Raw genomic sequence first — 13,371 nt, 5'->3', positions numbered from 1 at the left:
GCAAACTCTACACAGAAAGGACCCAGACTGCCCCACCTGGGGATCGAACCCAGGACCTTCTCGCTGTGAGGCGACAGTGCTACCCACTTAGCCACCGTGCCGAAGCTGTCCAAACAAATAATTGTAATAAAAGCAAAGAAGCATTAAAAACTAAGAGTATTGAAACACAGATCTAAACAAAAATAACAAGACCAGTAACAAGACCATTTAAAACAGCCACACTGCCAGGGTTGAGATTATTTTAAAAACAATCAGGCTCTTTTATTTACATCAAGGCATCAATTAGCACTTTTCTAACTAGTGCAAAAAAGCAGCACTAAGACTTTGAACTTTTTCACTGGCTGTCTTTGCTAAAATAAGTTTGGCGCATTGTGGGTTTTAAAGACCATCATCCTTACCTACGACCATCAAAAATCTTTTACAACAAGTGACGATGCCTGTAACAGCAAAATCAGACAGATGATTGCACAGTGTAATGTTGGTTTTAATCAAAGCACTAGAAGTTCAGAGATGAGATCTACTGTGACAACAGCTAAATGAAATATACATGAACCAGCTACAATAGAAATGTTATACCAAAGAGGTTTGTCATAATGTATAGCTAGAGACAGACTTTAGCATTAATACTAAACTTCCTTTTGTTGTCAGACTTTATAATTAAAACCGTCCCAAGCACAGACAATCATCACCATCACAGTAATTTATGTGGTTTTATATCTGTACTCATTTATTATAAACCTGAACCATGTGCAATACCTTTATTCATTTAGCAGATTGAGGTAACAAGTAAAAACTGGAAGCACCCAGAAAAAAAGACAAAAATGAGGATTGAGACCTTCCAAAATAATAAGGAAAATGTTCAGAAGTGAATAGTAGTTTTTGGGCCCTGCCTGCACATTAGAAGTTAAAAGCTTTATAATAATAATAATAAGAAGAATATAATTATTATTAATATTAAGAATAATAATATAAGAAAATAAAGGTAATGTGGTACTAATGGTGATCACAGGAAAATCAAAATCCAAGGAAGGCAAGCAAAACCTCACAACCATGTTGCTGTGCAGCACCCACTACTACCTACCTGGTCAAACGTGCCACCACAATTTTAAATTTAGGTGAAGAAAGTATTTCACCTTCTGTTGTTTCAGTGCCCTCTGCTGGTCACGGATAGTTAATAATGACAATTAATTATGGGACAGAAAATTAAAGATAAAAAAGCATGCCTATACTTTGTTTCTGAGGGGTGTTTAGTATCCTCAGTTGGTCCTTAGTTAGTAAACTGTTCATAAATCAGGCCTGTTCATGTCGGTGTATGTTTACATCAGTTCATCAGTTCATCCCAAACCACACCATAATCACATCATTAAATCCACTAATGTGTTATAATCCCAAAATACTTTGTGTCCTCTCATATTGCACTTCCCTATGACTGGAATTAATTTCTACCACTGTGTACTTATTGTGTCCTAGAATTGTAAACCTTATGATAATACCCATTCTGCTGGCTAAAGTGCCTGCTGAGCAACCAACATCATAGCCAGCATGACAATGAACAAGTACATAAAATACATAATACATATACTTTTGTAATGCTTGTTTAGCTTTTAGACTAATCATCCTGACAACATGCTGTATGTATCATCTCATCAAATGGCAATTATTTAAATTAACTCTTGGGAAAACCATTCAGTCACTCACTATTTAGACCAGTGACACAAGATTCTGTCTATTAATAATAATAAAAAAAAATCATCAAAAATGAGTCAGATGGAATCAGTGTTGCTGTTGAAAACATGAAGGAGTTTAGCTCTCCCTCTCAGATGAGCTTTCCAAACCCATGTTATTTTTATATTCATTACAGAAACATGTGGGGTTTTAATGCGGTGCTGTCTGAGATCTTGGGCATTAAATATTGGAGTAATAATTCATTTCAGAGTTCTCAAAATATGTTGTTAAATGTTATGAAGTGAAGGTGTGAAATTATAACATTTCTAGCAATCATGCTGAGAAAATGGATTATGAAATATTAAATTTGGAAGAAACTCTTCCCAACTCCTAATTTCTGGGAGTTTTGCTTGTTTAACAGGGTTTTTTAATCTGTCGGTCCCTGGATTCTGTAAGGTTGCATGGAGACAATGTCTATTGTAAAAAGCACTATACAAATAAATTTGATTTGACTAATTGATTGCCAATATATTTACCTATTCTTACCTTCTCTTATGCTCAATGAATCCTTGCACCCACCTCATCCCCAATTACTTTATTAAATATACAGTATATTAAGGGAGTGGGGCTGGGGGGCTGAACTCTAGCCCAAAATTCTAAGTTCTCCTCCCGTCTCTTACAGTCTCATAAACACTTATTTACTGCAGTTGAAGGTGTGGCCTGTACTTGTAAACTGTTGGGCTCATAGCTAATGCTAAAAACAATAAACCTCAACGCATCCCTGCTTGTAGATGACAGTTACATTTGAATCACCTGTGTTGCCATAACAACTGTGTAGCATACACCAATCAGCCATAACATTAAAACCACCTTCTGGTTTTTACACACACTGTTCATTTTATAATTTCCACTGACCATATAGAAGCACTTTGTAGTTCTACAATTACTGACTGTAGTCCATTTATTTCTCTACATACTTTTTTAGCCCCCTTTCACCCTGTTCTTCAATGGTCAGGACCCCCACAGGACCACCACAGAACAGGTATTATTTAGGTGTTGGATCATTCTCAGCACTGCAGTGACACTGACATGGTGGTGGTGTGTTAGTGTGTGTTGTGCTGGTATGAGTGGATTAGACACAGCAGCGCTGCTGGATTTTTAAATACTGTGTCCACTCACTGTCCACTTTATTAGACACTCCTACCTAGTTGGTCCACCTTGTAGATGTAAAGTCAGAGACGATCGCTCATCTATTGCTGATGTTTGAGTTGGTCATCTTCTAGACCTTTATCAGTGGTCACAGTGCGCTGTTGGCTGGATATTTTTGGTTGGTGGACTATTCTCAGTCCAGCAGTGACAGTGAGGTGTTTAAAAACTCCATCAGCACTGCTGTGTCTTATCCACTCTTACCAGCACAACACACACTAACACACCACCACCATGTCAGTGTCACTGCAGTGCTGAGAATGATCCACCACCCAAATAATACCTGTTCTGTGGTGGTCCTAAAAAGTATGTATAGAAACAGATTGACTACTGTCAGTAATTTAGAACTACAAAGTGCTTCTATATGGTAAGTGGAGCTGATAAAATGGACAGTGTGTGTAGAAACAAGGAGGTGGTTTTAATGTTATGGCTGATCGGTGTAGTTTACAAATTGCTGTTTTCTATTTGGTTTGCATTTGTTTTAGCTTTTTTGCATGGGTTGTAAAATTTGTGAACTAATGGTCTAAGCTTTCCAATACATCAAACATGGTTTCTTTAGACCCAGAGAAACTCTACATTTAAAGGGAAATGTGTTGTTACTTGCTGATGTAATATCTGAAGACATTGGCTGTTTAAATCAGAGGTCTGTGTTCTAGTGTTCACCACCCTAGAGAAAGAATATAGGTAACTGACTAACTCCAATAAATAGAGGCTTTTTTCTAATGTCCCATTATATGGAACAGGTCTTCACTGGTACATAGATTTTTTTTTACCCTGAACATTTTATATAGAAATTTGGGGCAGAGCATGGAGGGTGATGTGATGTGTGCCTTAAACATAAGCTCATGATAACACAGATTTCAAATGAAAATATAATATTTGTGTAAATGTGTATATATAGCTTGTTCTTTATACCTCTAAATTGTAAATTTTTTCTATTACTTTTTTGTCCAAGTAGAAAGAGTTCATTTGTTTAAGCATTTTGGGATGATAAAATCATGCAAGGAATATAACTGTTAAACTACTGCTAACCAAACAAATCATTGTGCAGGTCCTGTTGAACGTCTAAATCCAAAACCATGGGCATTTCATTCTCCACTATTCTGGTATAGCTTTTAACACGATTTTGTACTGCGTCTGTGCCCGTTCAGTCAAACAGCATTTGTGAGGTCAGGCACTGATCAGAATCGGCATTACAATTCCTTATTCATCTGCTCTTGGATGGCTGGTTATAATTATTATTTTTGGATTAAATTAGTCATCATAGCATGCGAATCACAGTTTTCCATTTAAAACAGAGACTTTTTATGTAGTCAAAAAAATGGGAGTGTATTGATTTATCTAAAGTGACATTAGAAGCTTTAAAACTCTAATACCATCTGATATTTAAATGATTAAATCTCTGAAAAGCACACTGGGTGCATGACATAATATTGAAAAAGTTAACATTTTTGGTACATTCACTTGTACTATTAGAACTGCAAAAAATGACATGATTACTAAAAAACAGTTATAAACAAATGACATTATTATTATTTTCAACATTTCTGAAAATGAAGGATTTCTTAAAAATGTAATTACTGTTAAAAAATATAAATTCAAAGCTGGTGATCAACCGGTTACAATAAAACGTTTTTTTTAATTATTATTTTTTAAATAAATAATTATCAACAACAACAAACATGAAATATATGTTTCAAAAATTATGTTAATTATACAGTTTTTTTTCCTTTTTCCTTCACTTTTTTTAACATGTAAAACATGCTTTAACATTGTCAGGTGGTTCCACCAAATAAAAAACTAGGTGCAAGGCAGAAAAAGCTAATCTAGACAGAAAGCAAATTTATTGCAAAACTTCGACCATTTCCCTAGATATAATCAACCATATCTGTGTAGATGCCCGGCTGGCAGATAGAACAGATTCAAACCTGAATCACAGCAGTAGTAAGCTAGTGTAATACACCTTTGTGTAACCCGAGCACCTTCTTTAAATGCTTTAGATTATACTAGCGGCCCACTGGCGGTCCAACAGTAATAAGTAAGATTCACCTGGTATCTTAAAGCTGATTTATTTGCAACATTTCTTTGATGGTGGTGTTTTTTTGAATGTGTGAGAGTAAATTAGGTAGGTGTGAATGCATGTGCGAGAGTGTGGGTTAGAGAGATAGAGAGAGAGAGAGAGAGAGATAGAGAGAGAGAGAGAGAGAGAGAGAGAGAGAGAGAGAGAGAGATAGTATACGTAAGACACAAACAGGAAAAAGGAGGGACCCAAAACACAGAGAGAGCAAAAATTAGAAACAGATTAGAAGATAAGAAGACAGGAATTAGGGAACCAGCAGATAGATATGAATGCTAGCATGAGGGTCTAAGTGTAAAAAAGGCATGATATATCCTGTACACTAACTGTACACTAAAACATGAAAGCCGCATTACTTTAAGATAACTGTACTTTCTTAGCATATCATATATGCACTGATCAGCCATTACATTAAAACCACCTCCTTGTTTCTACACTCACTGTCCATTTTATCAGCTCCACTTACCATATAGAAGCACTTTGTAGTTCTACATTTACTGTTTCTCTGCCTGCTTTCACCCTGTTCTTCAATAGTCAGGACCCCCACAGGACCACTACAGAGCAGGTATTATTTAGGTGGTGGATCATTCTCAGCATTGCAGTGACAATGACATGGTGGTGGTGTGTTAGTGTGTGTTGTGCTAGTATGAGTGGATCGGACACAGCAGCGCTGCTGGAGTTTTTAAATATCGTGTCCACTCACTGTCTAAATATCATGGACTGTTGGTGAAATTTATTTATTTATTAGGATTTTAACATCATGTTTTACACTTTGGTTACATTCATGACAGAACAGGTAGTTACTCGATACACAAGATTCATCAGTTCACAAGTTTAATGGACGATTTTGTATCTCCAATTCACCTCACTTGCATGTCTTTGGACTGTGAGAGGAAACCGGAGCTCCCCACACAAACACGGGGAGAACATGAAAACTCCACACAGAAAGAACCCAGACCACTCAACCTAGGGATCAAACCCTTGCCATTCTTGCTGTAATGTGTTGGTGAAATTAATAAATAAAATAAATAAATATGTTGAAGCTTAACAATAAAACAGATTAAAAGCCAATCTGTGTTGGTGTGTCTGGTGGGTCTCATCCAGCTTAATCCAACCACTATTAGTTTACTTAATGGATCATCACTTAATGGAGCCTCAGAAAACCTTATGTAAGCTCATCTCCTCTCTAACAACAAACATCACAAATTTCTGTTTCTAAAGGTCTCACTCTTTTACCCGCACTGGACATTTCAGGTCCAATTTCTTCCACTTCATGAGCACCCCACACATTTTATCCATAGTGCTACTTCATACCTGCAAAGAATTACAGCACTCTATTGAGTATGTTCCCCACAAAAACACAGAAATGCATTACCATGGAGATACACAATGTTTATCCGGATTGGGTGATTAATCAAAGCGTATACCAGCACCAATGTCGCCCTGCTACAGTGGCAGGTGTGGAGGTGCCAAGCCAAAAGTCCCAGACAGAAAACAGCAGACACAGTGTCGTCCAGCTGTCCGAAAGCATATCATCTTTTAATGAGTCCAACAGATGGGTCTGATCTGTCCGAAAGCCAAACTCTGTGGTGACGTTTAAGTATTTATTAGTTCAAACATTCATTAGCGAATAGCAAACTTAATCAGGGTTTTCATGTGTTCTATGTTTGGGGGTTTTATGAGAACCATGCAGCAGCTTATACGCTCAGTGATGCAGTCTTAAATTTTATAAAAATATTAATAAAAAAACAGAAAGCTGGCAACGTAAACTAAGAAACACAATCTAGAAGTGAAAAGAATGCCTGGGCATAGTAGTCCTTCCCCTAACTGATACAGACACAATGATGCAACATCCATTTTTCAGCATTACTATTTCTGGGTTTGTCAGAGATTTTTAAATGGTACACGAGCAACAAAACAAGACAACATTTTTGATCCACACAATGCAACTTTAGACAGATCAACATGCTAAAAACATGCTGAAAGATGCTAACTGGTTGAGTCATTGCTAAAGATAGAGAGCAAGGCGAATCTGGATGTTGCAATGACATGCTAAATTCTCTAAAAGAGGACATTAAAGGGAACTTTCTGCGCTGTCCGGTGCTGGCCCTAAACAGGTGGACACCCCTACTGTGCTGTTTGCACTTCCACTGTGGATTTACAGGCGTCTCACCTCAGAAAACAAAAACGTCACAGCACAAGTGGGGCATTGTGGACTAGATTTTAAATGAATATAATTGCTATTTTACCATAAATCTACACTTTATAATCCATAATGAACTGAAGTCCACCTGCTACAAATTGATTTGTTAGGATGTTGTTGCACACACACTGTGGCACACTGGGCCCACAATTTACACTGCATTGCCAGGACTAAAACCAAGCCATGAATGACCAGTACCATTCCCTAAACCCATGCTTCACTACAACAGTCAGTTGCTTTTCTGATCCTGCTACTTTGGCCCCAGAAGGCTGCTCTAAAACTGGGCGCCATCTAGCAGGCATAATTGGCAGTGCCTGAAGCAGACACTAATTGGCCACAGTGTCTGCTAGGGTGGGATGGCCAGACTATATGGGTGGGGTCTTCAAATGCTGTGCAAGGCTTTGCAAAAATTAGCAGACAGAGGTGCCTGTGCAGAATGCTTGTGCAAAAAGAAGGGGTCCGCTAGGACTATGCATGTGTCTTCTCGAATACCCTTCTCGAATGCAATCAGGGATCCCCAGCAGTGAAAGACAAATTGACTATGCTAAATCAAATTTGAAAAAAAAAAAGCATAAATAAATAGAAAAAAACAGGTAGTATCAATTAAATAAGGTGGCCAAAATCTAGAGAAACAAAGTAACAAATAAAAGACAAAAAAACATCTGCAGCGGAAAAAACAGGGATAATGCAGAATTGAGAACTGTTTGTTACAATGTGACAGGCTACTCTGGCCACAGCATCAACTCAGTTCTCAGAAAAAAAGAAATATAAAAAACCCTAAACACAACCCAGGGATGGTGAGGCACAGGCAGTAAAACCACTACTGGCACAGCCTGCATCCAGCATGGTTCCACTATATGGTGAATTCTAAAAATGGGTCATCACATCGCATCTGGGGCAGCTTACTTATATAGGGTGATTCCAAATGTGACACCCCAAACTGCCACAACAACAGCTGAGTTCCCTGAAAATAGGTAAAGAGTGCTGGCCCCATATGCCAGCAGAAAATCGGACAAGACTGAACCGAGTCCTGCATCACAGTTCTAGAGAAAAACAGATTTGCCAAACAGAGGAACTGACAAATCTGTGAAAAAGATTCTATGATATATAGAAAGCAAATTTACGCTAACAAAGCACAGATGACTATTGTTAATTAAAATTAAATAACAACAATCATTTGCACCTCTGTACCTGCTCATTCACTCAAAAATGGCAATTCAGAAAGAAACGACTCCAATGTAGCTCACTGTTCAAATCATTCTGCAGTTGAGCCATGTTACACATAACTTTCATTTACAACAGTAAACAGTAGCAGGAAATAACAGTTCATGCTGCATCCACATGCTCATTGGCCCGATGGCTAACTAGTAAATATAACAATAATAATATGCTTTTACTTTTACTTCATATAGTTTGTCCTTAATGGTTTCTATGAACAAAATGCTTCTAAAATTCTTATTCACTTATGTTTAGCCTTCACCGTAAGCACAGCAATAGCCGATATAACCCCTATAAACTTTTTCACACACTGACAAAGTGCTGCATTGTTTTCAGTAAATTTAAATGTGTACACCATTTCTATTTTCTCAGGCAAACGAAAATATGAGTTCCGTAGTTGGAGAGTACTCTTTCCATTTCCAAGCAAATGACAATAACGATCACTCATCACCAATTTCCATTTCTGGCTAGAGGTTCCAATGAAAACATCTGCTCATCTGCTCCATCTGTTCATCGGCTTCTAAATCAGCTACTGATCAACACTAAAATGTCATCATAATAAACATTCATTAACAAAAGTGAAAAATCTACTAATCAAAAATCTTCCATGTTAAGCAACACACATCTTTGTCTACAGAAGAGAAAATGTATGTAAATGTAATGTTCAAATATATATATATATATATATATATATATATATATATGTATACAGTATATTAGGGCTGTCGAAGTTAACGCGATAATAACGCATTAACGCGATCTCAATTGAACGCGATTAAAAAAAATAGTGCCGTTAACGCAAATTCTATACAGGAAAAATTTACCTATACAGGCAGTGAGTGACATGTAGAATTACATCACGAAGACCCGCATTGTTATGTTTTGTACTTAACCACGAAATACAAATGACACTGGTTATGTGGAGAACGAGTTGTCTTTATTGCTTAATCCACAACTTGGAGCATCACACTTAAACATAACACGCCGTTACCCGCTGGTCACCTGATACACATATCAGCTCAGTGACGTACAACACACAGTGGTAACGTGATACGCAGATCACGTAAATGATATACAGTATATCACACGCATGATAATAATAAGCTTTTTTCTCTCTTAATTTTCCCTGACAAGTGAAAAACCAAAATATAGCAACCTTAACATTATGAGGAAGATATTCCTTTGCAATACTTTATCATTTCAAGAATATGATACAGACTGACCAACACTAAGCCAAATCAGCATTGAAAATTGACTTTACTTTTAATAGCCTTCTACAATGCTGGTGCTTCTTAAAACTGAATATTTTCTTTTAAACAGAAGTGTTATTTAAATGCTATTAAATTGTTTTCCAACAAAATCCGCCCAATCTGGCAACACTGGAACGCGTTATTATTATCGCGTTACCTTCGACAGCCCTAATAAAAACGTATTCTGATATCCAGTTAGCAGTGTAGGGTTTATATAGCAGCAGGTAGAATAAGGTGAGAATAAGGTGCAAAAACAATGCAATATTGTGCAAAGATGCAAATAATATAGTCACTACTGTAGTATGAGTTGTCAGAACCCAGGGAACAAGAATGTTGATTGTGAATGAGTTTTTGTGTATGTTAGTGTATGTACACCGATCAGCCATAATATTAAAACCAACTCCTTTAAAAAAAAAAAAAAAAAAAAAAAAAAAAGTGATTAATCGAGATTAACTATATGAACTTCTGAGATTAATCGCGATTAAATTTTTAATAGTTTGACAGCCCTAATATATATATATATATATATATATATATATATATATATATATATATATATATATATATATATATTATTCTGCCATCAGAAATATTCAACCCCCTCACCTTAGAGGCTATGATGGTGATGTGTGGTATGATGGTGATCTCCTATCTCAGCTTTTGTGACAGCTCCTTAGTTTTCCCCATGATTGCATCATACACTGAACACATTTCTGGGTGGTGTTTTTATAACACATCATCAAATTAAGAACCGTTATTGAGTTCCCAATTGTTTAATCATGTTGTAACCCAACTTTAGATTAAACAGACAAGAGTAGGTTAAGATCAGCAATAATATGTAGAGTTTTGAACAAAAATAGTCTTTGTTCTTTGCTGTATCAATCAGCTGATAAAAAAAAAAAACTTTTTAAAAAGCAAAATCTAGTTCAGTAAAATTTCAAGATAAATCCTTGCTTTTGTTTAAGGGGGAGGTTGAAAATTCTGATTGTAACTGTATAGTGCGTTTTCTAAAATTATAACCAAACATGAAATATGTTGTTTAAAAATCATACCTACAGCAACTTAGATTATTAGGTTGGTGGTGTAGAAAGTTTAACTTTTAAACATGTAAACTGTGGCATGGCTTCCTATTTTATTTCTAGTTTACTGTAGCTGGCAGCTTTTTATAGCCATATGAATAGCACAAGCATGAATGCACCAATTAAAACAAACATGAAACAGTGGTCTCTGCCAAGGTCAGAAGGAAAACCCAAAATATCACTTATTGCTAAGAGGAAATTTGGCCATATGATAAAATGTAACTCAAGAACAAGCAAAAATGCATCAAAGGTCATATTTGTACATTTAATTTGCTATGGGCTTCTAAGGCTGCAGCACAAGAAAGAGCAGATTACACAGATAAAAACTGTTTGCTAATATTTTATGTAGTTATTTATGTATTTAGTTATTATCTATAGGAAGCAGGGCTCCCTGTAGTTTTAAGATGAATAAAACATACCTGGAGGTGTTTCGATTATCACTTTCACTGCAAAAGTGAGAATTTTAGGTTGGATAATCTGACTTTCATTCATTTCGGAAAACATGCAAAAGCTTGACTGGATACTTTAAATTTCCCAAAGGTATGAGTGTGTAAGAACAGTATGTGAATGTGTGAGTTTGGTACCCTGTGATAGACCCTGTGCAGGGTGTTTTCTTGACTTGTGCCCAGTGTTTCTGAATGGTGACAGACCTGACTGGACTAGAATAAACTGGTTAAGGAATATGAATTAATAAATAAATTATTTTACTGACATGAAAAATAAGAAATGAAGAGGTGAATTACAAAATTGTCCAACACTGTGTTTGACATTAAGCTTGTGATTTGATGAATCTATAAATTTACAGAGCAAAAGACCAATTTAAAATGACAGTAAATTGACCAATCATAAATTCCCTCCAAATGGATGGGCTTTGTTATCGCTAACTTTATGACAAGTTCTGACCACTGGGCAGAATAGAACACGGTGGTTAATGAATATGAATTAATAAATAAATTATTTTACTGACATGAAAAATGAGCAATATTTGACTGCTTAATTTTTATTTAAAACCAAGTTGCATATTTAATATAATTAAGATACATTTAAACATTTGTTAATCTATTAATTATTGCATTAGAGTACAATAATGAAATATAGCCATAGTCTTTCTGTAACCTTCAAATACTTGTACATAACATTACTTCATCCTGAGCCAAGCGCCACTTGGCACAAGGCAGGGACTGAACCATCGCAAAAACCGACGCACATTCATTCATCTCCAAAAAACTGCGCCAACCTGATCAGAATCGCAGTGGATCCCACGCTACCCACAACTACAGGACCGAACATAGAACCCATATTAATTCTGGCGACCACTTTACCAGCCTGACTTATTAGTTACCAACTTTAAAATAGTACCAAGCATGCGTGTAGTCCACTTTACACAAACAAACCAGCTACAGTTCACTCATTTATTACCACCGGAGTTCTTATCCTACCTTCAACATGATTAAAATCCACATGAAGAGCTTCCACGCTGTTCCACTCATGCTGTATCAGATGAATGAAGCGCGGCGGTGGGTTAAATACACTGAGACTCTCTTACAGTGTTGAAGGGCGCTGAACCTCTCAGCGTTCTCTCACAGTAGCAGAACACATGTAGTTTCTCCCGGCATGTCTCTTCATATTTCCCTCACAGCTGTAAGAACCGCTGCACGCTGAAGCTTACTGTGTTTCCCTTAGCAGCAGCGAACCAGTGAGCTCTCTTCCCTCCACACTCTTAAAGCAACAGGCTGGCCAGCTTCAAACACCACGCTGGGTTCGAGCATGTCACGCTAGAACTACCATGATGCTCCCACTCCCACTCCTTTCACTTATTTCTCACTTAGCCTGTGACACCTGACAAGAACATACAAGAGCTCACATTTTAACCTGCCAACTACTGACTCTCATCTCTCCTCACCCCTCAGGGTAGATGATGAAAAGCAGACATTCCTAACTCAATCAACAACAATTTTCCATCTCCCACGTCAAAGCTAGTGGCAGGCAGAGGGGAACATGATGGCCCTCTTTGACCTCAGAGAGTGCCTAAGATTAAAAAAAAAAAATAATGTGTTATATATAAGTCGTATATATAGGCAGTTGTAGCCTAGTGGTTAAGGTACAGGACCAGTAATCAGAAGGTTGCCGGTTCAAACCCCACCACTGCCAGGTTGCCACTGTTGGGCCCTTGAGCAAGGCCCTAAACCCTCAATTGCTTAGATTGTACACTGTCACAACTGTAAGTCGCTTTGGATAAAAGCGTCTGCTAAATGCCGTAAATGTAAATAAAAGTGTGCAGTTCTAATCAGATTTGATCTACTCATAATTTGATAATCAACATTTAAAGAAATACAAATCTAATTCAATCAATCCTTCATACCAGCATATTTAATTTGTGTTGGAACATGTTAAATAATTTAAGAATTTCACCGGGCAGAAAGGACCGGAAAAAGAAGGAAATTAATTAGTACCAAATTGAAATACACAGGACATTTAAAAATAAAATGCTGTCACAGCTTTATTGTTTATACCACACAATGTTAAAACATGCCACAATAAAGAGTAAAAGATCAGTTTCATTGATTTAACATTTCTCAATCTTACAACAGAAAAAACTTTTACATGTAGGTCTGCGTTAAAAATAATTAAATGCTGGCCACTCAGGTGGCACAGCGGTGAAATACACTATCA

General features: G+C 36.8%; 1 protein-coding gene across 1 annotated transcript in view; it reads right to left on the bottom strand.

Annotated features, from left to right (window-relative positions):
• Positions 1-12,202, bottom strand: part of LOC134312294 (ADAMTS-like protein 1) — a 239,367-nt gene extending 227,165 nt beyond the window's left edge. The window contains exon 1 of the mRNA XM_062994128.1: positions 12,138-12,202. Coding sequence (XP_062850198.1) covers positions 12,138-12,188 — 51 coding nt within the window. The 5' untranslated portion in view covers positions 12,189-12,202. The remainder of the gene's footprint in view (positions 1-12,137) is intronic.
• Positions 12,203-13,371: the final 1,169 nt, after the last annotated feature.

This window comes from Trichomycterus rosablanca, chromosome 4 (assembly GCF_030014385.1).
Source record: "Trichomycterus rosablanca isolate fTriRos1 chromosome 4, fTriRos1.hap1, whole genome shotgun sequence".
NCBI classification, from domain to species: domain Eukaryota; kingdom Metazoa; phylum Chordata; class Actinopteri; order Siluriformes; family Trichomycteridae; genus Trichomycterus; species Trichomycterus rosablanca.
This window is presented reverse-complemented; position numbering and strand designations above follow the sequence as displayed.